This window comes from Opisthocomus hoazin, chromosome 17 (genome assembly GCF_030867145.1).
Source record: "Opisthocomus hoazin isolate bOpiHoa1 chromosome 17, bOpiHoa1.hap1, whole genome shotgun sequence".
Lineage (NCBI taxonomy): Eukaryota > Metazoa > Chordata > Aves > Opisthocomiformes > Opisthocomidae > Opisthocomus > Opisthocomus hoazin.
This window is the reverse complement of record NC_134430.1, coordinates 4,164,933-4,186,065: the sequence shown is the minus strand read 5'-3', so window position 1 is coordinate 4,186,065 and position 21,133 is coordinate 4,164,933. Positions and strand designations below refer to the sequence as shown.

At 57.6% G+C, this 21,133-nt stretch overlaps 2 protein-coding genes across 8 annotated transcripts; one reads left to right on the top strand and one right to left on the bottom strand.

Annotated features, from left to right (window-relative positions):
- The first annotated feature begins 535 nt into the window (after positions 1 to 535).
- Positions 536 to 1,524, top strand: C17H1orf232 (chromosome 17 C1orf232 homolog). The gene is made up of 4 exons (XM_075438215.1): positions 536 to 643; positions 746 to 832; positions 921 to 1,018; positions 1,275 to 1,524. The coding sequence occupies exons 1-4, from the start codon at positions 557 to 559 to the stop codon at positions 1,522 to 1,524; spliced, it is 522 nt and encodes a 173-aa protein (XP_075294330.1). The 5' UTR covers positions 536 to 556.
- A 310-nt stretch (positions 1,525 to 1,834) lies between these two features.
- On the bottom strand, positions 1,835 to 20,182 carry LOC104333607 (serine/threonine-protein kinase PDIK1L). 7 transcript variants are annotated; one of them, XR_012765728.1, is made up of 4 exons: positions 20,095 to 20,182; positions 11,044 to 11,160; positions 6,872 to 7,047; positions 6,105 to 6,401 (listed from the first exon to the last, which is right to left on the bottom strand). XR_012765728.1 is itself a non-coding variant. In XM_075437732.1 (3 exons), exons 2-3 carry the CDS (start codon positions 18,203 to 18,205, stop codon positions 14,088 to 14,090), a joined length of 1,236 nt encoding a protein of 411 aa, XP_075293847.1. In that variant the 5' UTR covers positions 18,206 to 19,110; positions 20,095 to 20,182; the 3' UTR covers positions 11,177 to 14,087. The 7 variants fall into 7 exon arrangements, 4 of the variants coding, with proteins under 4 accessions (XP_075293849.1, XP_075293848.1, XP_075293847.1 ...); XR_012765729.1 differs by lacking the exon at positions 11,044 to 11,160 and having other exon boundaries at positions 20,095 to 20,180; XR_012765730.1 differs by lacking the exons at positions 11,044 to 11,160; positions 20,095 to 20,182 and adding an exon at positions 8,665 to 9,222.
- Positions 20,183 to 21,133: the final 951 nt, after the last annotated feature.

The window sequence follows — 21,133 nt, the reverse complement described above, 5'->3', positions numbered from 1 at the left end:
ACTGGGGGAACAGCCGCCACCCCAGGGCCCCCCCCGCACCCGGTGGCAGCCGTCCCCAGGCTGTCCCCGCGGTGGGACGCAGGGCCTGGCCTCGGGGCAGGGGGTGAGCGGGTCCCGCGCTGCCCCGGTCACTGCCGTGATGAGCTCAGGAGGCCTCAGCGCGCCCTGTCCCGTCACCGATCGTGTTTCCTCCACCCCGGGTGATCAATTATAGATGGGGACCCGCAGCGGGGGGGGGGGCCGAGCCCCAGCGCCTGCTCTGCACTCCGGGCTTGGGGTGACCCCAGCCCTGGGGGTCCCCTGCGGATGAGGGCGGCTGGGGGGGCTGGGGCAGGAGGGCAGAGGGGGGCAGTTTGGGGGTGACCGGAGCAGCTACCCCCGCGCTGCCCCCGGCTCAGGCCGGGCTCAGGTTCCCCTTTGTGCATTGCAAGTGGCCCCTGAAACTTTAATGAAGCCACCGGATCGCCGGGGCGGCGCGCGGGGGCCCTGGCCCCGCACCCCTCCCCTCCCGCTCCCCACGGCACCCACCGGCTCCCGGCCCGCCGAGCCCCTCACCATGACCCAGGGCTTCTGGCGGCTCTACAAAGCCAAAGTGCTGCAGACCCTTGGGGGGGGGCGGGCGGACGGGGCGCTGCAGGAGGAGGTAGAGTGGGGGGGGTACCGCTACACTTGGGTCCCCCCCAAAGCGGGGTGACCACCCTCCCCCTGCCCGCACCCCTGCTCTCACCTGGGGGCTTTGTTGCAGGGAGACCCCCCTGAGCTGATGGAGACGGCCGAGACCCCCACGCTGATGGAAGAGGAACCCAGCCCCGTGTCCCAGCTGGCGAGGAAGGTGAGGAGGGGGCCGGGCGGCTGAGGGGGAGGGGGGGCCTGCTGGGACCTGGAGGTCCCCAGTGAGCTCGGTGCCACCTCCCCCACAGGTGCAGGGGGTGGGTGCCCGGGGCTGGCGGACGCTTTCGTCCCTCTTCACCCGTGAGGATGAGCACCAGCTGCTGAGCCCAGAGCCCTGCGCAGACCAGTAAGTTGCTGCTTGGTGGGGGGGGAACCCAGACCTTGGATCCGGCCCCCCCGGGAGCTGCATCACCCCTGCATCGCCCCCCATCCCATCCCCTGCACCCCCCTCCCCTGCCTGTACCCACGGGGCTGGGCTGGGGGGCAGCAGGGGGAGAGCTGGGATGGAGTAGGGACATGGCGGGGCTTGGGGGGGTCACAGCCCTGGCCTCTGCGGCGAGAGGGGTCCCCACACCGCTGTCCCCGTCCTGCTCTCTCCCCAGCCCGCTGGCCGCCGAGCCGCCCCCCGCCGAGAAGGCGCCCGGCTTTTGGGATCTCTTTGCCACCAAGTGGCAGCAGGCGTCGGGGCCAGAGAAGGGGGTCCCCCCCCCGGAGCCGGGCGAGAGCCCCGGGGAGCCACCGGGCGACGACGGCAGCGACCTGCGGGAGCCGGAGGAAGGGGCCTTCCACTGGGGCTTCCTGGCCGGCAAACTGGCCGAAATCCGGAATAAAACTGCCCCCAAGGGCAACTAGAGGAGGAGGCGCCGGCCGGACTCTCCAGCAGCGTGGGCAGCCCCCCCCCCCGCTGGCAGGCAGCCCCCTGCCCGCACCCGAGGGCTCTGGGGTGGGTTTCGGCGACGTGTCTGCACTAAAGACCCCCAGGTGCCCCTTTTCCCCGAGGCCTGCCTGGTGCTTTCTTCGTCCTTGCCCACCCCCAGCAGCCCCAACGCCCCTGGAGCAGCATGGCCCCCGTGGTGGGGATGGGGAGCTGCCATCCCCAGCCCCAGAGCATCCCCTCGCCCAGCCTGGGCTCTGCCTGCACAAACCACACACGCTGCCGGGCTAGAAAAAAAAATATGTCAGGTTTATTGAGCGCTGCTCTGGCCCCAGCAGCCCCTTTTCTGGGGAGCAGGGGGCTGTGGGGTCCGGCCTGCAGCTGGCACAGGTTGTAAGTGGCCAAGGGGGCTGCAGCCCCATCCCACCACCCTGGCCTGGAGATGGGGAGGGTGGAGAATAGGGGCGACAGCAGCCTGCTGGCCCTGGGGCCAGGGAGAGACTCACCCAGGGGAGCCCCTTCCCTGCCTACCCCTCGGGTGCCCCCACTGCCCTCAGCTCCAGGTCCAGCACAGACCTGGGGGCTCTGGAGGAGGGTAGACCTGGTGGCCCCTCCAGCCAGCAGCAGCCCCACGGTGCTGGGTCCGAGGATGCCACCAGTCCATCGGCCGCATCCAGCGAGGGCAAAGGGCCACGTCCAGCCAGCGGGACCTACATGGGCATCCTTGTCCCCAGCCAGGCTGTCTCCACTCAGACAGTGGACTCCTTGGCGGCCGCCCAGGCTCTCTGGCAGCCGTAGAGCCACTTGATGACGCGGGCGTTGCGCTCCACCACCGAGACGGCAGAGCCCAACCGGGGGTCTGGCTCCTCCTCGCCTGGCCCCGCGTCCCCCTCGCTGCCCCCCGAGGCCTGCCCGGGCTCCGACTCGCAGGATCCAGGGAGCCGAGCCGAGGCGTTGTCCCAGCCTGCCGGCCCAAACCGCTCCTGTCCCAGCAGCTCCACCAGTGCCCGGTCCAGCCCGCAGTAGTTGAAGAACCGCTCCTGCTCTGAGAGCGGCAGGGAGACGCGCAGAGCCAGCGCCTGCTTGCCAGGGGGCCGGGGGGGCTGTGCCACTGGGCTGCCGGGCAGAGGGAAGATGCCACCACTGCCACCGCCACTGCTGGCACCCGGCGTCCTCATCTCCTTCTCCATGGGCACCCACAGCGTGGTGGTCTTGGGGCTCTGGGGGGCTGGCGGCTTCTCATCCAGCCCCCTGGCTGGGGGCGAGCAGGGGGGGCTGTCTCTGAGGGGTCCCTGGAACAGGCGTCGCACCAGCCCGGTGACCTTGGTGTTCTCCTTGTCTCCCCCCGGGCAGTCCCGTTTCTGTCGGTAGATGATGAGCGAGTCAGGTCTCAGCAGGCGCCTGCCGCCGGCCCGGCGCGACACGGGGGACTGGGGACACGGCAGCTTCCTGGGACCCTCCCGGCTCAGCTCCGAGCCCTGACACAACTCGTTACACTGCTGGCGGGCGAGGAGGCGCCGGCCGTGGGGGGAGAGCCGGGGCGAGCAGCCCCTCAGCGCCGGCTCCTGCCGGCTGTTGATGACCTCCTGGGATTTCACGTATTTGGCCTTGTCGGCCTCCAACCGCTCCACGGCACTGGGCGTCCGGCCCCTGCAGCCCCCCAGCTCCCGCGGGCACTCGGGGCCCTGGTTCAGCCAGCCCAGGGGGGACCCACGCCCGGGGGCCACGAGGCGCAGGTTGCTGGAGGCGCAGATGGCGAGAGAGGGGCTGCCCAGGGGCACCATCGCCTTCCAGCCCCGAAATGTCCCCCTTGGTCGCTCTGCTCCCCTCGAGTGGCTGGCGGGGGGGTGTCTGGCGGTGCGGCTGGGGAGGCTCCTGAAGCTTCACTCAGCTCCTGGATTCAGCCCTGGGAGGAGAGAGCAGAGCCGGGGTTAGCGCCGAGGACGCAGCGTCAGCAGAAGGAGGATGTGGGGTGAAGCGGAGCCGGGGGACCCCTCGACCCCAAGCAGGCAGCAGGCAGCGAGCCCTGCCAGCCCAGGCAGGAACAACCCGCGGGCAGGAAGCGAGAAGTGCCGGGCATCCGCCGGCTTCGCTCGCATCCCAGGAGCGGCTTCCAACAGGAAAAAATACCGGAGCCAGCCGCTTTATCTTCCCGAGCGCAGGGACAGCAGAACAAAGCCCGTTCACAGGAGAGCTGGCGAGCTGCCCCGGCCGGGCCCGTGCGTGACAGCAGCGGGACAGAGGCCAGGGGATGTTTTGGGGTCTCCGTGCTGTGCTCCCCACAGCTGGGCTGAGCTCGGCCGCCCAGGAGGGAAGGTCCCTCCTCTGCTCGATGTGTGGGGGTGATGGAGCAAAGGGGCTTTGATCAGCCCCGGGGTGCGATGGCTCCTGCTCAGCTGTCCCTGAGCATCCGTGCGGGACTGGGAACACAAATCCGGCGGTGGAGATGGGTGCCAGGGGAAGGGGTCTGGAGCCCGACCCAGGGGTGGTAAATGCCCAAAGCGGATGGTGGGGAAGGGGTCTGGAGCCCGACCCAGGGGTGGTAAATGCCCAAAGCGGATGGTTTCGCTGAGCAGAAGAGGCCCCAATGGCTGTGAAGAGCCACCCCATCACCAGCGTCCCCAGGTGACAGCAGGGACACAAGGCTGGGCAGAGAAGGGCTCACTGGAGAGCAAATGGCCTGGGAGCCCTCTGCCCACGCACCTCCACACACTGAGCTCACAGGCTCCGACACTGCGTCCACCCCAGGATGGGGAAACTGAGGCACACGGTTTGTCTGGTCCTGCGCTCCCAAGGGCCGAGCTCCGCAGCCTCTCCCGGTGCGGGGAAGAGCTTCATGGTGGGTCGAGGGAAGGTGGCCCCTGCACACAGTCCCATCACCCAGAGCCAGCGCGCCCGGGATGCGACTGCCCACCCCAGCGCGCCCGCACACTCCCCAGCCCCGCTGCCAGGATCCGTGCCCAGCCGCTGGGCTCGGCAGGCAGCGGATGCTCTCGCTCACCTGAGCCCACGCGGGGATGCAGGGATGGGATACAGGGATGCGCGGATGGGATACAGGGATGCTCCGGTCTCACTCAGCTCCTGCCGCTCTGGCTGCCAGCAGCAAACTGAGCCCAGAGCCGGCAGGAGCCTCATATAGAGGGTGAGGAAGAGGAAGAGCCACCCCGTTAACCCCTGCCAGCCCGGTTCCGTCAGCAGGAGCCTGCTCTGTGACCCCTCCTGCCCCAGCCAGCATGAACCCTCCATGTCCAGCAGCTCCAGCTCACCTCCGCCAGCTCCTCTCCTCCTTGCACCTCCTTACGGGAGCCTGACTGGGATTTTGGGATCTGCAGCAGAGATTTCTGCCTCTTCCCAGGTAGGAGGGAGCATCTCTGTTCCCCCAGCACATGGGGCATCAGGAATGGGACAGGGACACCACATCCACTCCAGCAGCTTCTCCTCCTGCACCCACCCCGAGATGCCGGCTGCGGAGCAGGAGCCCACCATGATCCCCTTCCTCAAGATCCCGCCCCAGCTGGCGAGGGAGAAGGAGGGAGGAAGGGTCCTTCTGGCACCTTCTCCACCGGTGGCGAAAGGGTCAACACCAGCCCCGCACCAGACTGGTTCCTGCCTCCGCTTCCCCCGGGAAGGGCTGTAAATCGCAGGAAGCCACGAAGGGCTGGAGCCGGCCCAGGGGTTATTTTTACCGCTGCCCCCTCCCCTTCCCAAAGGCTTCATGCTCCCCTGTGGCAGCCCCCGGCCCCCCTCCACCCCCAGTGCCCGCCCCGGGGGGCTGCCAGGGTGGCTCTGGCAGCCGGGGATAAGGACACGCTGCGCCCCGAGCTCGGCTGCCGATCCCTGGGAGCAGGGCTGGAAAAGCCCCCAGTGCTCCCTAGGGACCTGCTGCTCCCTCTATCCCTCCCCATCGGCTCCGGAGGGAGAGCTGGGGGCAGCCCAGCCCAGGCTGCTGGCAGGGACTGGGGGGACTGGGAGGCTCTGGAGGGGACCAAGCCCTGGCATCGGCCCGGGACCCGCACCCAAGGGGGCTCCATCCCTGGAGGAGAGGGTCCTGGCCCCGAGTGCTGCTGGCCCCCACCCCAGTTCCTTCCTGCAGTGCCGCTGCTCAGGAGCCAGTGCCGGGAACCAGGTTGGCATCCCGCACCTCCCTGCGCGACGGCACCGGGGCCAGGAAGGAGCCAGCACTCCCGGGCTGACGAGAACGGAGGCTGAGCAGGATGAGAGCAGCCAGGGCTCGTCCGAGCTCTGCCAGCACCGGAAAAAATCCCAGTGAAAGCGAGGAAGGGACAAAGCCCCTATTCTGTTCTATTCTAATAAACCTGGGGAGGGGCGACGCAGGCAGCTGTGCTCCCAGCAGCACCCGGTCCCCGCGGGCAGGATGCGGCCGTGCCGCAGCAAACCCAGCCATCTCCGGGAGATGGGGAGAAGGACGGGGGCGAGCGATGGAGAAACCCGTGGCAGCCCTGGGATCTGCCCCGGGGAAGAGAGCGCCTGGGCTCCCCGGGGAAGAGGGACAGCCAACGGGACCTTAATTTTAACTCCAGGCAAGGTGAATCACTGTTCATTAGGACATGCTTTATTTTCCGAGCTGGAATCACAGCAGCCGTTCCCGTAAATCCACGAGTGAGTAAGAGCAGCCCGGGATTCACGTTTCCCTGGCTGATGCGGGCTGTTCCCGGGGGACGCCGCTCCCAAACACCTTCCCCGGAGCAAGGCCGACAGAGCGGTTCTCCTCCTTTCCAGCTCCTCCTCGGAGCGCCCGCCGGGCACTTACTGCGGGACTGTTGTGCTTGGACAAGGCAGATTCCCGTCGGGACGGTGCGAGGAGCCCTTCCTGGCAGCGCAGCTCCCGCTGCCCCTGGGGAGGTGAGGGGGGCTTTGTCACTGTGACTTCTAGGAAGGGATTTACCCCGTTAACCGGGCTCTTGGGAAGGCACCAGGCGGCTTTTCCCAGTCACGCGGATGCTCAGCGTCCCTTGTTTTTATCCGAGGTTACCCCGAGCTCTCACAAAGCGCGCTCTGCTCTGTGACGGGGCTCTGCTTCCCTCCGGGAAGCGAGCACGGTGCCAGGCAAGCCAAGCAGCCCCGGGGAAAACCCAGCCACAGACGGGGCCAGGCATGGGAACTCCAAGCCCCTGCAGGGGTGAGCAAAGTCTGAGAAAACCCTCAAAGGCCACGAGTCCCAGAGCACAGATCCCCCTTCCAACACCAGCTTTCCGAGCACGTCCAGCTCCTGACCGAACAGCCCTGCTCCCCGCCAGCCCTCCCTCCTCCCAGCCCATGGCAAGGGGGACGTGGCCCTCCCAGCCCTGCCGATGATGTCCCCACCTCACAACCCACACGTCGGGCTTGAGGAGCAGCAGCAGAGCACGGCCAGTGCCGAGATCCCCGCTCCCATGGATCCCAGCGAGCAGGCAGGGGAAGCCAGAGGCTGCCACATCTCCAAGGAGCAGGAGGGCTGGAGCCAGCCATGTCCCACTGAGTCCTTTCCAGATGCATTTCTCCTTTAAAAATAAAAAAAATATATATATATCACTAACTCCACCATGCGCAGGTGCAGGCAGGGCTGCCGCACCTGATAACACAGCCATCTGTTTCTGCTTGCTGGTTTACTTTCACAACCCACAAAAGCCCTCTCTGGTCCGAGGTCCATGCAAATGCCACCCCCTGGAGAGCAGCCCACAGGAGCTGGGTGGCTGCAAGCCAGAGCGGGCACAGCGCGCAGGTGCTGCCCTTCGGGGGGGGCAGGGGTGGAAGGCCTGCTATACAAGTTTAAAAATATCAAGGGTTCAAACGGGCATGAATAAATCTGAAACCACCACCTAACCTGAGGCAGCCACCCACAAGTTCATGCAAGTAGGAACTCGACAGCAGCGGGGCTGAGGAGAAAACACCGCGGCTCCCGTGGATGTTCACACCCGCAGCGGGGGCTTCAAGTGGGACCTTAGAAATGCCTGTAAATATCTGCAGGGTGGGTGTCAGGAGGACGGGGCCAGACTCTTTCCAGTGGTGCCCAGCGACAGGACAAGGGGCAACGGGCACAAACTGAAGCAGAGGAAGCTCCAGCTGAACACGAGGAAGAACTTCTTCCCTCTGAGGGTGATGGAGCCCTGGCCCAGGCTGCCCAGAGGGGCTGTGGAGTCTCCTTCTCTGGAGATATTCCAGCCCCGCCTGGACGCGGTGCTGTGCAGCCTGCTCTGGGTGACCCTGCTTGGGCAGGGGGCTGGGGTGGGGGACCCACAGAGGTCCCTTACAACCCCGAACATTCTGTGATTCAAACCCACAGCAGGTGATGGTGGGCCTTGCTGACTGCTGCCAGGCAGCAAACCAGCTCAGCACTGGGTCCCCACGGACGGGAACGGCCGAGGGAGACGGAAGCAGCTGCTGGGACTGAGCGAAGCCTCCCCGGGGTCAGCGATGGGCGTCTGGGCTGAGCCCACCACCCACTGCAAGGGACCTGCAGAGGTGTTGAGGTTGCGTCTGCTTCCAGAGATTAGAGAGGCCTCTGAGCAACGGCAATTCTGGCAGCAGCTCTCCCTTTGGCCTCTTGAGATGACCACAGAGCCAGCTGCGTCCTCCAGCACGCTGCCTGGAGAGCGCGGGACGGGAGCTGGGCACGTGGGGCTGCCCCACAGAGAGCGGCCGCAGGTCCAACCACCACGGCTCAGCCCCGGCCCCTGCACCCGCCCCGGCTGCTCCTTACGCAACTGCTTTCTGCTTCAGGCACCCAAATAATCTGGGAATTCATCTGGGAACAAAGGGATTTGACAAGCACGTGGCCTGGGCCGTGGCTCCTCTCGCGGCGATGCGCTGGTGCTGGCTCACCCTTCAGGTCACCCGACTTCTCCGCGGCCTCAGACTGCCCAGAACCGCTTACGGAGCCAGCGAGCAGGGATCTGCGGCGGTTCCGTCTCGCAGCTCCACCTCCCACCCCTCCCCAGACAGCGCAGACACCCAGGAGGGTTCGCGGCATTTCAGCTGCATTGCTCTTCCTTCGCTGCGCTTCGGAATTGAAATCGCCCTTTGCACGAACGGCTCCGAGCCCCTCGCCGGAGAGCAAACGGAACAGCCAGAGCTCCACGCTGCCCACTGAACAGAGCTTGTTTTTAAATACTACTCACAGTATCAACCTAACTGGTTCTCTACAGGACAGCGCCTCGCCTTCACCACACAAACCACCAGGGGAGATTAAAAACGCTTCATCGCTGCCCCACAGCAGGGTTCACGGGACAGCGGTGGAGCGAAGGGAAAAGCCACACAAAGAGCTGCCCGCAGTCCGAAGGGCACCGGAGCGTCTGCTCAGCCAGCCACCGCACAGCCGGGGGAAAAAAAGTTGTTTTTCTGAAGCGAGGGCACGCTTCCAAGGGGTGGGCAGGCAGCCACCAGCTCCCCGAGCCAGGGCTTTATCTCAGCCGCAAAGCAACGCCTGCCATTACGCTGCAGTCTGCGCAGGGGCCTCGACGGGCCGGCGCGAAGGAGAACTCCATTTAAACCAGTGCAGAGCAGGAATCCAAACTGGGCGAGCTCCCAAGGCCGGCGCTGCGGAGCGGGCATCGCCTCGCCAAGCCCTGCCGGAGGAAATGGGATGGGCGAGCTGGAGCCCGAGGCCTCGGCATCCTGCAGAAGGCAGAAAATCAAGCAGAGGTTGGGTTATTCGAGCCGAGATGCAGCCTTAGCTACATCTGATCCCTGCACCAGGGCATTTCCCCAGATATTTTTCCCCCCTCTCCCTGACTAGGTACATTTCAAGTATGTACGCTTAGTTTTCTTCATTTTGTGGGGGAGGAATTTAGCTTGTGTCTATATTTAAAATCACCACTCTTAAAACTAATCAAAGAGGTGTGACTTTCTCCTTTAATTAAGGTGCTTATCCTTTAATAAAAAATAAATCTAAATTTCAATCCCTTCTTCTTTCCAAGGACTGCTTTTCCTTCCTGATTTAACCACACAGCTCCTGCCAGGCGGGGAGCCTGCCCGTCTCCAGCACCAGGACACGGGGGGAATCCGCAGGCGACGATGCAAGCACAGCACCCACGGGAGATGACCGGGCTGGGGTTGGTTGTGGGGGTAAGAAATGACAATTCACAGCATTTCCAGTCTGCACCATTCCCCCTCCCAGTCTGCACAACCCTTTGTTCCACAGCACCGTTCATTAAACCAGGTGAGTGACTGGAGACTTCTGTATCGTGTAGAAGTATTGGTGTTTCCTCACACTTGTAAAGGTTTCTCGGGGCGTGCGAGACCAGTGGGCCACTGTCCCTCCCTCCCAAGCCTCCAGACCTGAGCGTGGCTGCTGCCTCCCCCAGCTCCTCACAAATCCACGTACGCAGGAGGGAACCAGAGCGCAGCGCACGCTCACCGGGCTGCCTCCATCCCGCTGCACCGGGAGCCAGCAAGGTTCACCCACGGAACGAGGACTGGCAGCTTTCTGGGTGACATCCTGCTCCGGCACACGCAGGAACTAGACTGGAAAGGCTCCCTTCAGCAAGAGCAGAGTCAGTGCCCAGGAGAGCAGCAGGATCCACCCCCAGCCTCAGAAACCCAGTTGTACCAGTAGCGGGGTAGGCAGAGCCTGCCAGAGGTTTCCTTACAGCCCAGGGTGGTACTCAGCCTGCTTGCAGTGACAACTCCAAGCATGTACCAGATGCACGCATGGCTTGTTTTCAGTCTTTAATCACAGAATGTTAGGGGTTGGCAGGGCCCTCTGTGGGTCACCCAGCCCAGCCCCCTGCCCAAGCAGGGTCACCCAGAGCAGGCTGCACAGCACCGCGTCCAGGTGGGGCTGGAATATCTCCAGAGAAGGAGACTCCACAGCCTCCCTGGGCAGCCTGGGCCAGGGCTCCGTCACCCTCAGAGGGAAGAAGTTCTTCCTCATGTTCAGCTGGAGCTTCCTCTGCTCCAGTTTGTGCCCGTTGCCCCTTGTCCTGTCGCTGGGCACCACTGGAAAGAGTCTGACCCCATCCTCCTGACCCCCACCCTGCAGATATTTAGAGGCATTTCTAAGGTCCCCTCTCAGCCCTCTCTTCTCCAGGCTGAACAAGCCCAGCTCCCTCAGCCTCTCCTCATAGGAGAGATGCTCCAGTCCCCTCCTCATCCTCGTAGCCCTCCGCTGGACTCTCTCCAGTAGCTCCTCATCTTTCTTGAACTGGGGAGCCCAGAACTGGACAGAGTACTCCAGATGAGGCCTCACCAGGGCAGAGCAGAGGTGAAGGAGAACCTCCCTCACCCTGCTGGCCACACTCCCTCTTCGAAAACGCGGTACCCCCAGAGGAGCACTGTTACCATTCCCACAGGGCTGGGCAGAAGCTGCAGAGCCCACAGACACGGCTCGCCTCAGCCGCTCCAGCAGCCAGCTCCGTTTCCACCTCCTGTCTGGCCTCGCTCCGCGAGTCCTCCGGCAGCACACCGCCCATCAGCGGGAGCGTGGCACTGCCGCTCCTCTGGCGAGCAGCACAGCTAGTAGCCAACCTTGCGTCTTTCACAAGCCCAGGATCACTTACGGTAGCTGCTGTGATGAAGCACCACAGCTTGCTTCTGTCCTAGCACAGCAAAACAACCCTTCCGCAGCTTTGCTGACAGCTAGACGACACGGCGCTGACTGAGAAGAAAGCATTTCTCTGTGGAGAGTTCAAATACTTAATCAAAATTCAGATTTTATTTCAAAAACAGTCATGAACTTAATAAATTACACAATAATTTTCCTCATTATAAATTCTCCATAAAATATATTTTACAGTTTTTTTAAAAAAGAGTTGAAATAAAAAAAAAATCTTTTCTGAGTGCTGAAAAGAATCTTGACTTTGTGTCACGCTGGTGAGTAACTCTGTAGCCACTACAACAATTTGACTTCTCAAATGTTTCAAAACAAAGACATCAGACAACAAACACCAAACGGAACACAGACCTCGAGGACTACCACCCAGAGTTCACCGAGGAACCGCTCCGTGTCACCCAGCAGCACGGCTACGCACCACGAGAGGGATGTCAGGTGCCCCCACCCGTTAAAGTGGCAATCAGTGCAAAAAACCACTCTGGGAGTCAAAAAACCCCGGACTTTCCTGCGCCATTGACTGGCTTCTGCGTGGCAGGCAGGCAGCATACTCGGTGTCCATCCTTTGAAACACTTCTGAGAAGAATCAGGTGATTTGCAAAGCACCCTAAAGGGAAGCAGGATTATTCTGTGGCAGATTCATACTTTCAGGTAACAGTTGGTTCTGACTTTTGGGCAGGCAGGAGAGAACAGAAAGTTAGCAAGGTATTTCTAAATGCTCTCAAGTTTTGCATGGAAAAATTCTAGACCCCCTTAAAGCTTTACTCATCAAAAGACCACGGTGAAATGTAAGTACTGTGAAACAGTGTTGGCACAGGCAGAGGTTTGTTTTCTTCCTTTCAACAAGGAGCTGAGGCTTCAATTGTACTGAACTCCGTAAAAATATGAGAACAGACCAATCTCCACCTCTAGAACATACAAATAAGTAGATCCCTCCTTAGTGTTACTCACAGACAGGCTCCCAGTCTTCTTTTATAGACCAAGCTCCCCACAGGGGCGGAGCAACACCGGGACATCTAAGCAGGCAACGGGCTGTGTCCTCGGGGCGACTGGGTCACCTCTGTCCCTGCCAATGTACGCTGCAGCGAGGCGCTCTGCTGCAGTCGGGAACACTGCCTTCTGGAAGTTACTTCTACTGCATCTTCTAAACCATAAACATTGTTCAGAGACAAAGCGTATTTGTCTGAGAATCACTGTTTAGACAGTTTGCCTTAAACAATCAAGTGAAGCAAAACAACAAGAATTAAGGACTAAGGCTACCTCCTCTACACAGCACCAGGTAACAACCAGCTACAGTCCGTAAAGCCTCAGAAGTCTGGTAGAATCGGAATCCTTTGCTTTTGGAAGAACATATAAAAAATCATATTGCATTGTTTATTCACACTCCGGCAGAATAAACACTGCTCACAACCGCTCTCGCAGCACTACGAGGGAACAGCATCCGAGAAGCAAATGACACAAGGATACACTGACGGCAGTTTTCGGGTAAGATTTGGGGAAAAAAAAATTACACTGACTTTATTAAGAACACTGGCCTTTGTTGCAGCTTTCAAGGCAATTTTTTAAGACTCTACTTCTTCCAAAAAGGTCAAATTGATGCGAAAGGTCAAAGCCCTGCACTCAAAAGAACAAAGTGTTAGGCTATTACAAAGCAGCTTCTGTTTGCGGTGCAGTGTCAGGTGGCCTCGTGAAACCTCTCCTAGCCTATCAATCTGCTTCTGCGCAGGAAGAGCTGGGGATAAGCAGCCTGTCAGCTGCTTCACAGCCTTCCACCCTACCATCCATGCTTTTAAATGAGTATCACTCATGTAAAAGGAGGAAAACAAATAAAGAAGTCGGCCAAGGTTGCCACACAAATCAGCGATACCTTTCACATGCTGGTTATTGGGTTTTCTCCCGTGTTTCAGGGTGTTGTACAAGACACACGGTCACCCCTTGAACTCCTCACCCGCACCAGGTCAGAGCCAGTGCCAGGAAGGAAGAGACCATGCCCAACGTTATTAATTTCAGTTAACAGGAACACTGTGCTGCAACCATATTTTGAAGAATCTTAAAAATGACGCTCTGTGCTGCTGGCTGCCCTCATCCACCCTTCCATAAAACTAAGCCCCCAGTACTCTGCTATTACAAATCCTTAAGGTGCTACTGGATTATAAACACAAGGGCAGAGAGCTTGTTGTGAAACTGTAGATCAGCTGATTAATAAAGTATTTGATTACTAGGAGAAAGCAATATAGAATGATTAATGAACTAGCCAACATGCCAGCACCTGATTGCACACATCTGTAATTTGACTCCCTCGGTGACAAGCTCATTAAGCTGCAAGCGCTAAGCTTGGCCATGTCAGCACTTTAAAAAACTGCTGATCCCCTTGCATTGCACTATTTGCCTACAAAGTCAAGTCTCAGACTCTTTGACATTAGATAACAAAAATAAATAATAAAGTTATTCAAGCCTGGAGAAGAAGGAATGCTTCTCATCTATCTTCTTCAGCTGGTTTTCTAGCAGACCCCAATCATTCAGACCCACAGCAAATAATTTAAGAGAAGTGGCATACACTCCCAGTCACTCGTATACATAAATATATACACAGAACTACTTTACAAAGCCTGAAGATTTGCACTGCCAGCATGCAAATCTCTTTTTTCCATGAGAGTTCCTAATACTGATGTAGGCAACTGGAATGTATGAAATCCTCCATGCCAAAGTGCTGGAAATCAAGTCTCAGCTCTTCAGACATCCCACTGCCAGCGTACACAAACAAGCATCGTCACAGCTTACGCCTGCACGTAACACCCTGCTATTGTACACATCAACGCACTGCTAACAGCGGCCAACCCACATTCGTCTCCTTTATGAAACTCAAAAAGAGATCAGTTTGGTAGAAACTACACCCTGCAGGTTTGAGTTCAGGCTCGTTTCTTTTACTGCCATTAAGCTGCACCATCAGCTGGGAGAGCAGGAGCTCCATCGAGAGAGGTGTGACTCGGCAGGTCACCTGTCCCAGCCGCTGTCTTTAAAAGCTATGTTGACTAATCGCAGCTCTAGCTCAAAAGCATCGGGTCGGTCCTGCGGGTTGGCAGCCAGCATCTCCTTGATCAGCTGTTTCATTCGAGCATTCATGGATTTTTTCTTCACGGGGATGAGCAGCTCCATTTTCGGGTTTTCTAGAAGCGCCTCTCCAACAGGTATGATCGCCGTCCCCTGCTTGACATAACTGCCTAGCAGTTCCTTCTTTGTTTCCGTATCTATGAACGTGATTCTTTCCAACATTGCCCAGATTATAATACCCAGCGCAAAGATGTCTGCCTTGGCAGTGTAGTATCCTTCCCAGACTTCGGGGGCCATGTAGAAGTCAGTCCCGCATGCAGTCGACAGGAAACACTTATTTACATTGACTGGTTCCTCAGGATTCTGTCCTGAGGCTGAACATACCTTGCTCAGCCCAAAATCGGCTACTTTCAGGGTCGGCTCCAAGTCACTAGCATCCATCCTGCTCTGAGATATCAGAATATTGTCAGGTTTGAGATCACGATGAATAATCTGACTTTTGTGCAGGAACGCCAGTGCGCTGCTGAGCTGAAGCATGAAACTGGTATTGGTCTTGCGGTTCGGCTTTCGGGACAACAGATACTCATTCATGTCTCCTCCATCACAGAAATCCATTACAAACCAGAGGTAATAAGCACTTCTGGGGTCAAAGACTATTTCTCCTTTTAACGAGGTCTCTACGAGCTGCAACAAGGAAAAGAAATGTCATAACTACCTGCCGATCACAAGAATAGAAAAATATGATGGAAAAATGCATGAAGTATGGACCTTCCTCTCAACAACCCAGAGAGCAACGTACTGCAACTGGGGAAAATAAAAAACTTTATGCAAAATTTCTGATGTTAAAAAAAAAAAAAAAAAAAATCACAATGTGTTTGACAGCCGCCTCCTTTTCATGCATGCAAAGCTATCAAGTCCACGCTCCTGCCCAGAAGCTCAGAGCGAGACCCAGATAACAGTATTTTGAAAGACACCAAGCGGCCCTTGCACTCCCATCTGTTTCAGCTGGACAGTGTCCCACCCCAGCAAAGCCTGTCCCACCCATTCTGCTAACAACTTCAATGCATAAGCAAAGCCTCAACAAGTAACTCCGTACAGTGCCAGGCACGTGTATTTGTCCTCTGTCAATGAAGCAGCGCCACAATAGATTTTTAAAGCCTGTTCTCCATTCCTTACCCATGAATGTATTCTAGCAAGTGATAACACAGGATCCATTAGCTCAGGAGAATGCTCATCTACAGGCACAGCTGAACAGCTCCTGCAAGTAACACCTTTCCCACCATCATGATCCACCATCTATTCTCTAGAATATAAGCAGGGAGTAGCTCAAGCAGCCACTTTTAACAGCTGCTACATACAAAAAGCAGTGTAAAACCAGCAATCGGTTTTACTATCCCTGTTTACACAACTACACATTTGCCTCTTCAGCTCCTCTGAGGTGGCTCCTAGCATGCTCTGCAAGGTAAGTCTTGCAATTGTTTGTTAGAAGCAAACCAATGTATACTAAACCAAATGTAGCTCCTACAGGCTTTCAAAAATTAGGGTAGCTATTAGTATTTAGAGAGGCATTTTAAAGTGCTTTAAAAAAAAGCAACCTTTTCCATCCAAGAGCAAAACTGCTAGCAATTTATAGCTATCTTTAATTACAAGCACAGCTAGTACTCAACCCGAAACAACAGTGAATCCATGTTAGAACTAGAAAAATACGTGTGTAGGGCTTGCAGTCAGTAACAGCGAGATTAAGGTATCACAGGACAGCAGGGAGTCTCCTTTGCCAAGCGAGCACCACCACACAGCTCTCCCCTCCACACTGCTTTACAGCAGCTCTGCTAGCATCTCAGCTCAGAGCATTAAGACAACAAAATCCACTACCACGTCCGTGACAGAGGCAAAGCACCACAAGACCAGGCTAGTTTAGGGGTCTCACTTTACCGACCTAGTTCAGCTGACCCCAGCCAAGCACCCACCCCAAAGCCCTTCAGGAGACACTAACAGCCCATTCCCTGGGCAGCCTCCTCACCCACTGCACCCGTTCAGCTCTGTAACGCAATACCACCTGGGGCAGGGAGAGCAGAGGGCAAGCCAAGGCAGATCTGATTTTCTCTATTTTAACACAAGCAATTATAAAGTGATCCCAGCCTCTGCAGGGTCAGCTCAGCTCTGCCCTTTGCTCTTCTCTGCTCTCTGGAGCAGGAAAACAATTTGTAGTGCTTGCACCCGACACAGGTGAGATCTACGTGCAGTGTTGCTAATGGGCACCACCACCAAAAACCAGTGCTGCAGGTGATTTGGAGGCTCTTCCCCACCTTGCAGTTCCACCCTGTTTTTTTAAGCTCCTCCCTGTACAGCTCTTTGGTGCAATCTCTCACAGATCCACTAACCACGAGGAAGGTAAGGCACTAATTTCTCCCACATGAGCTGGCCAGTATTATTTTACCCTAATCCCTTTATGAAAGCAGGGCAGCAATAGCTACCAAGCTACGGCGACTCCACAAAGGCAACAATCCTCTTTCTCAGGCTCGTACAGCACTCGGCACAACGGGATCTGGAGAGCCGTGAAGGGTTGTCTGATGAATGTTCACTAACAAAAGGTCCTACATTAGACATGCAAGAATGACAACAATAAAAACTGAAATGATAAAAGCTGACTAGGGAGAACACAACAAACATGGAGTAGGCTACTGACTTTTTAAACCAGAGACACAGATTTCTGCCAGGGGAGGACTTCAGGACCCGCCTGGCCGCGGTGCTGTGCAGCCTGCTGTAGGTGACCCTGCTTGGGCAGGGGGTTGGGCTGGGTGACCCACAGAGGGCCCTGCCAACCCTGAACATTCTGTGATTCTGTGACTTAATAGTTGGGGCAGCTTCTTGACAAGGGAATGAATCAGATTATCTTCCAAAGTCTCTCCAGAGCTACTTATTCTTCAAAAATATGCATTTTCAAACTTAAAGATGACTTAAAGGACTCTTTCAGTAGCCACATCGGGGGAGTGATAATTATTCCCTTGTTCAATCATACCTTTACCTCTCTTTGAAGAGATTAAGAATTATTTACCCAAAAAAGAAAACGGCTCACCGCATGCTACCAATTGGTTATTATTTCTGAAAGAATTACAACTGTTGGCTTCCTAAATCGAGATGGTTACTTCCTCTTCCAAGGACATCCAAGATTAAGAAATTCATTAGGGCTCTGTCCCAAGACATTGGTCCACGTCTGCTCATTAACCCTGCAGCAGAGCTTCTGCCAAGTAACACAACCGCCTGCACCTCCCTTCTGCTTTACCTGTGGTGTTTCCTCAAATTACCACAGCAGATTTGCATTAAAAAAAAAAAAAATCCTGGAGTCTTTCAGAGTGGCATGGCTTCAAACTACAAGCTACAGGTGGTTGTTCAATAGACACGCTCTTTTAAAGATACTTAGTAATCCTGGGTATCACCAATGTGAACAGTACCCTCTCCTAATTAAGCACACCTCAAAAAAAAAAGATTATGGCTACCCACCTCCTTCCCTCCCAGACACACATCCGTATGAATTACGTCCACCCCATTACCTCAGCTTCATGTACCTGTAAATACAGGGAGGAACTGGAGCCATGGGACATCTTCTGCACCATACCATCTTTCTGCAAGATGCACTCCTCCAGGTGAATGACGTTGGGATGCTGGCTCTTGATACTGCTAAGTGCCCAGAACTCACGCAGAGCTAGTTCCACGTTCTCTGGAGCATGGCACCGAATCTTTTTCACCGCGACCCGTGCAGAGGTCTTCCTGACGACTGCTTCGTACACCACACCATAACTGCCACGACCAACCTCCCGTATTAGATCGTACTTAGGCTGGCTACTCACCATCTTCAAGATCAAGGGTTCTGGGGAAGGGGGAAAAACCCACAGAACTAAAACTTGTGAACAAGAACCGGGCTTTATTTTCCCCCATACGGCTTGGTGTGGCAGGAGTAGCCCTACCAGCACCCTGCAATTAACAGGGCCGTGCCTCACAATGCTGCGTCCGAGTGCTAGAACATTCCAGAAGATATTCTGTAAACCTGCACCTGTTGCCATGGACTAGTTAAACGTGAAGTTACATCGTTTTGGTGGGACTATTCAGATTCCAAATACAGCCCAGTTTTCAAGGTGGCAACAATTCAAACCTAGACTTGTTCTGTGCCGAGGCAGGACTATGGCGTACGCTCCTGCTCCCTTCTCTCAGTGTCTTCCACGAACATCTGCGGGAATAATAGTACGGTATCATGCTCTCCATCCACGCCTGGGATAGCGGAGAAGAGGTTCTAGTTGAAGCCTGCGGCTGGGCAGTAACAGATTTAACACTGCCTTTTACAGAGGTGACTGCATCAATAAGTGTTTCTGCTATAGTGTAGTCATGAAATTCTTTTTCTGATTCTAAGACAAGAGGATGCTTCGGATTGCAGCCGATTTGTTTTTTAATGTTACTCTGATTTTTCACTTAGTCTCCTCTGAATGAGCAGTCTACAGTTACAAAAAGTTAAAAAGGGTAACTGATTGCAGAAGCTTGTACCCAGCATCTAACTTTCATTTTCGCTCAACAGGGCAAGGACAAAAGTTAAGCTATTGCTCTATAAGTAAAACAAGACACACACACACAAAAAAGCTACAGATGTGTGACCCTCCCTGCACACTTCCCTGCAAGATTACAAAACACACCAGTACCACCTTCACACAACCAAACCACAACGGGACGCTGACTATAGACAGGAAAAAAAAAGCTTGACTAGCCAATTATCACTGGTCAAACAGAATGAAACACAAAAATCAAATAAAACAAAATAAAACTAAAAAAATCACAGCTAGAATATCAGAACTAAACTAGTTTGTAAGATTGCCAGTGATAAATGTAATTCTCTTTATGGGAGTAAACCAGGTAATAAGGACATCGAAACAGCCTGTTATCAGTGGGAAGCTTTCAAGTATTTTCAGTGTTCTAGGTACTTTTTTTTTTTAGATAAAAAGAAGAAAAAAAAGAAAGAGAGAGAAAAAAAGTATCATCAGTCTCATGGCAAGTCTACACAGACACGTTAATCTTTCAGCAAAGTTTGCGCTGCGCATCCACATGAACATTCTGAGCTGAGACGTGGTGTGTCGGAGAAACGCATGACCACGGGACCCGGCACGGAGCCTGCCCTGCAGCGGGACCGTGAGGAACGGGTTCAGCTCGCAGCCTGCACGCTGAGACCTGACGGCCCGTGCAGGGGAGCAGCGCAGGCTCCATAACCTCACCGGCGGCCAGACAACTCCTGAGAAAGAGACTGCGTTACTCCAACGCGATCACACCGGTTCCAAGGGAGCAGAAAGTGTCTCTGTGTGCGTGTGTCCCCGAGGGCCAGCTCGCTGCGTGCTGTCACCAGAGAGGCTCTGTCACCCTGCCAAGGCCGGGGCTGCTACCTGGCCCTCCCTCCCCCCACGGCGGGCTGGGCCGGCCTGGAAATGCCACCGAGGTTCACGGCCTGACCCGCGGGGAAGGGCCGCCCGCTCCTCGGGGCAGCCACCCGGGCAGCTGCGGGCAAGCGGCAGGGCCCTGGCACAGGCCCCGGGGGGGGAGGGCAGCGCGAACGGGCCAGGCCTGCCCCCGCTCCCTCCCGCGGGCCTGGGGAGCCGTCATACATCCCCGCCACGGCCCTACTCCCGCAGCAGGCCCTGCGAGCGGCTGGCACACCGGCACCGAGCGCGGCCTTGCTGCAGAAGGAGGTTACCGAGGGACCGCCGGCTCCGGGGAGCTGGGCCTGACCCGGGGGGGAGAGCCCCGCTGGGCCCTGCGGCCGGCACCCGGACCCCCCCGGCCTCCGCGCAGAGCCCCGGCGGAGCGCAGAGCCCCGGCGGGCTCGGCGCGGCCCCGCCACGACGCTTCGGGGTGAGCACCCGGGCCCGCTCCCCGCCGACCAGGCCACGCCGCACCGGGCCGGGCCCCGCGTTACCTCAGCGCCGCCGCCGCGCAGCCTCCGCCCGGCCGCCATGACAGCGCTGCGCTCCCCTCAGCCGCCGCCGCCGCCACGCCCCTCACTCCTCACCGCGGGGCCACGCCCCCCGCCCCGGCCACACCCTCCCCCGCCCCCGCGCCGCAGCTGCGCCCGCTGATTGGGCGGTGGCGAGGGGGCGGGGCGGGGTAGCGCGCCCGGCCAATGCAGGGCGAGGTGCGGGGCGCGCACCCCCCCCTCCGCTGCCCTGTGTCCTGCCCAGTGCCTGCTCACACACCTCCTTTCCGCGGTGCCAGCTTCCCTCTTCGTTTTGGTGTGGTTTTAACGTTTATTCATTAATTTATTGCTTGGCGTTAAGGAAAAAATACATAAAAATAAAGATTCCCTCACGCCCTCGCACCCCGGCTTTGCGTGATGGCGACGCGGGTCCCGGCAAGAGGGAGTGCGGGGGTACACGGGTGTACCCGTCCCCGCGCCCTGCTCGTTGCCGTGGCCCCCTTCCCTCTGCAGGCCGTGGGGCTGGAGGTGCCCCCCGCGCCGGGAGCTGGGGGGCTCGGGGCTCCTGCTATGGCCCCTGCTGCCCCCCGACCCCGCGCGACCATTGTGGGAGAAGCCGGGGCCAGCGGCTGCTCGGAGCCCTGTGGAGAATGAGCGGGGCCCCTTCGGATACGCTCCCACTGGATCGACGCTCTCCCGGGCCTCTCCCCGGTAAACTGGACGAGGCTGGGGGGTAATTAGTGCCCGGGGTCCTGCCTAAGCTGCCCCAAGCCAATTAGGAGCCGACGAGACCCTTGTGGGTTTCAAAAGCTGATTAGGGCATTACAACCCTTGCTTTCCTGCTAATCCCCTTAATTGAGTCCAGAAGCAATTAGTTAATCAATGCCACCCTGGGCAGGGCCAGCTTGTGGGCATAGGGATGGGTGCACGTCTGGGTGCCCCACGCCTGGCTCCGGTCAGCGGCCGAGCCCCGCGCTGCCCGGCCAGCCCTGCCGCGGTCCAGCTCCTCCCTGGCAGGGCCCCAAGGGCCAAAATGGGGACA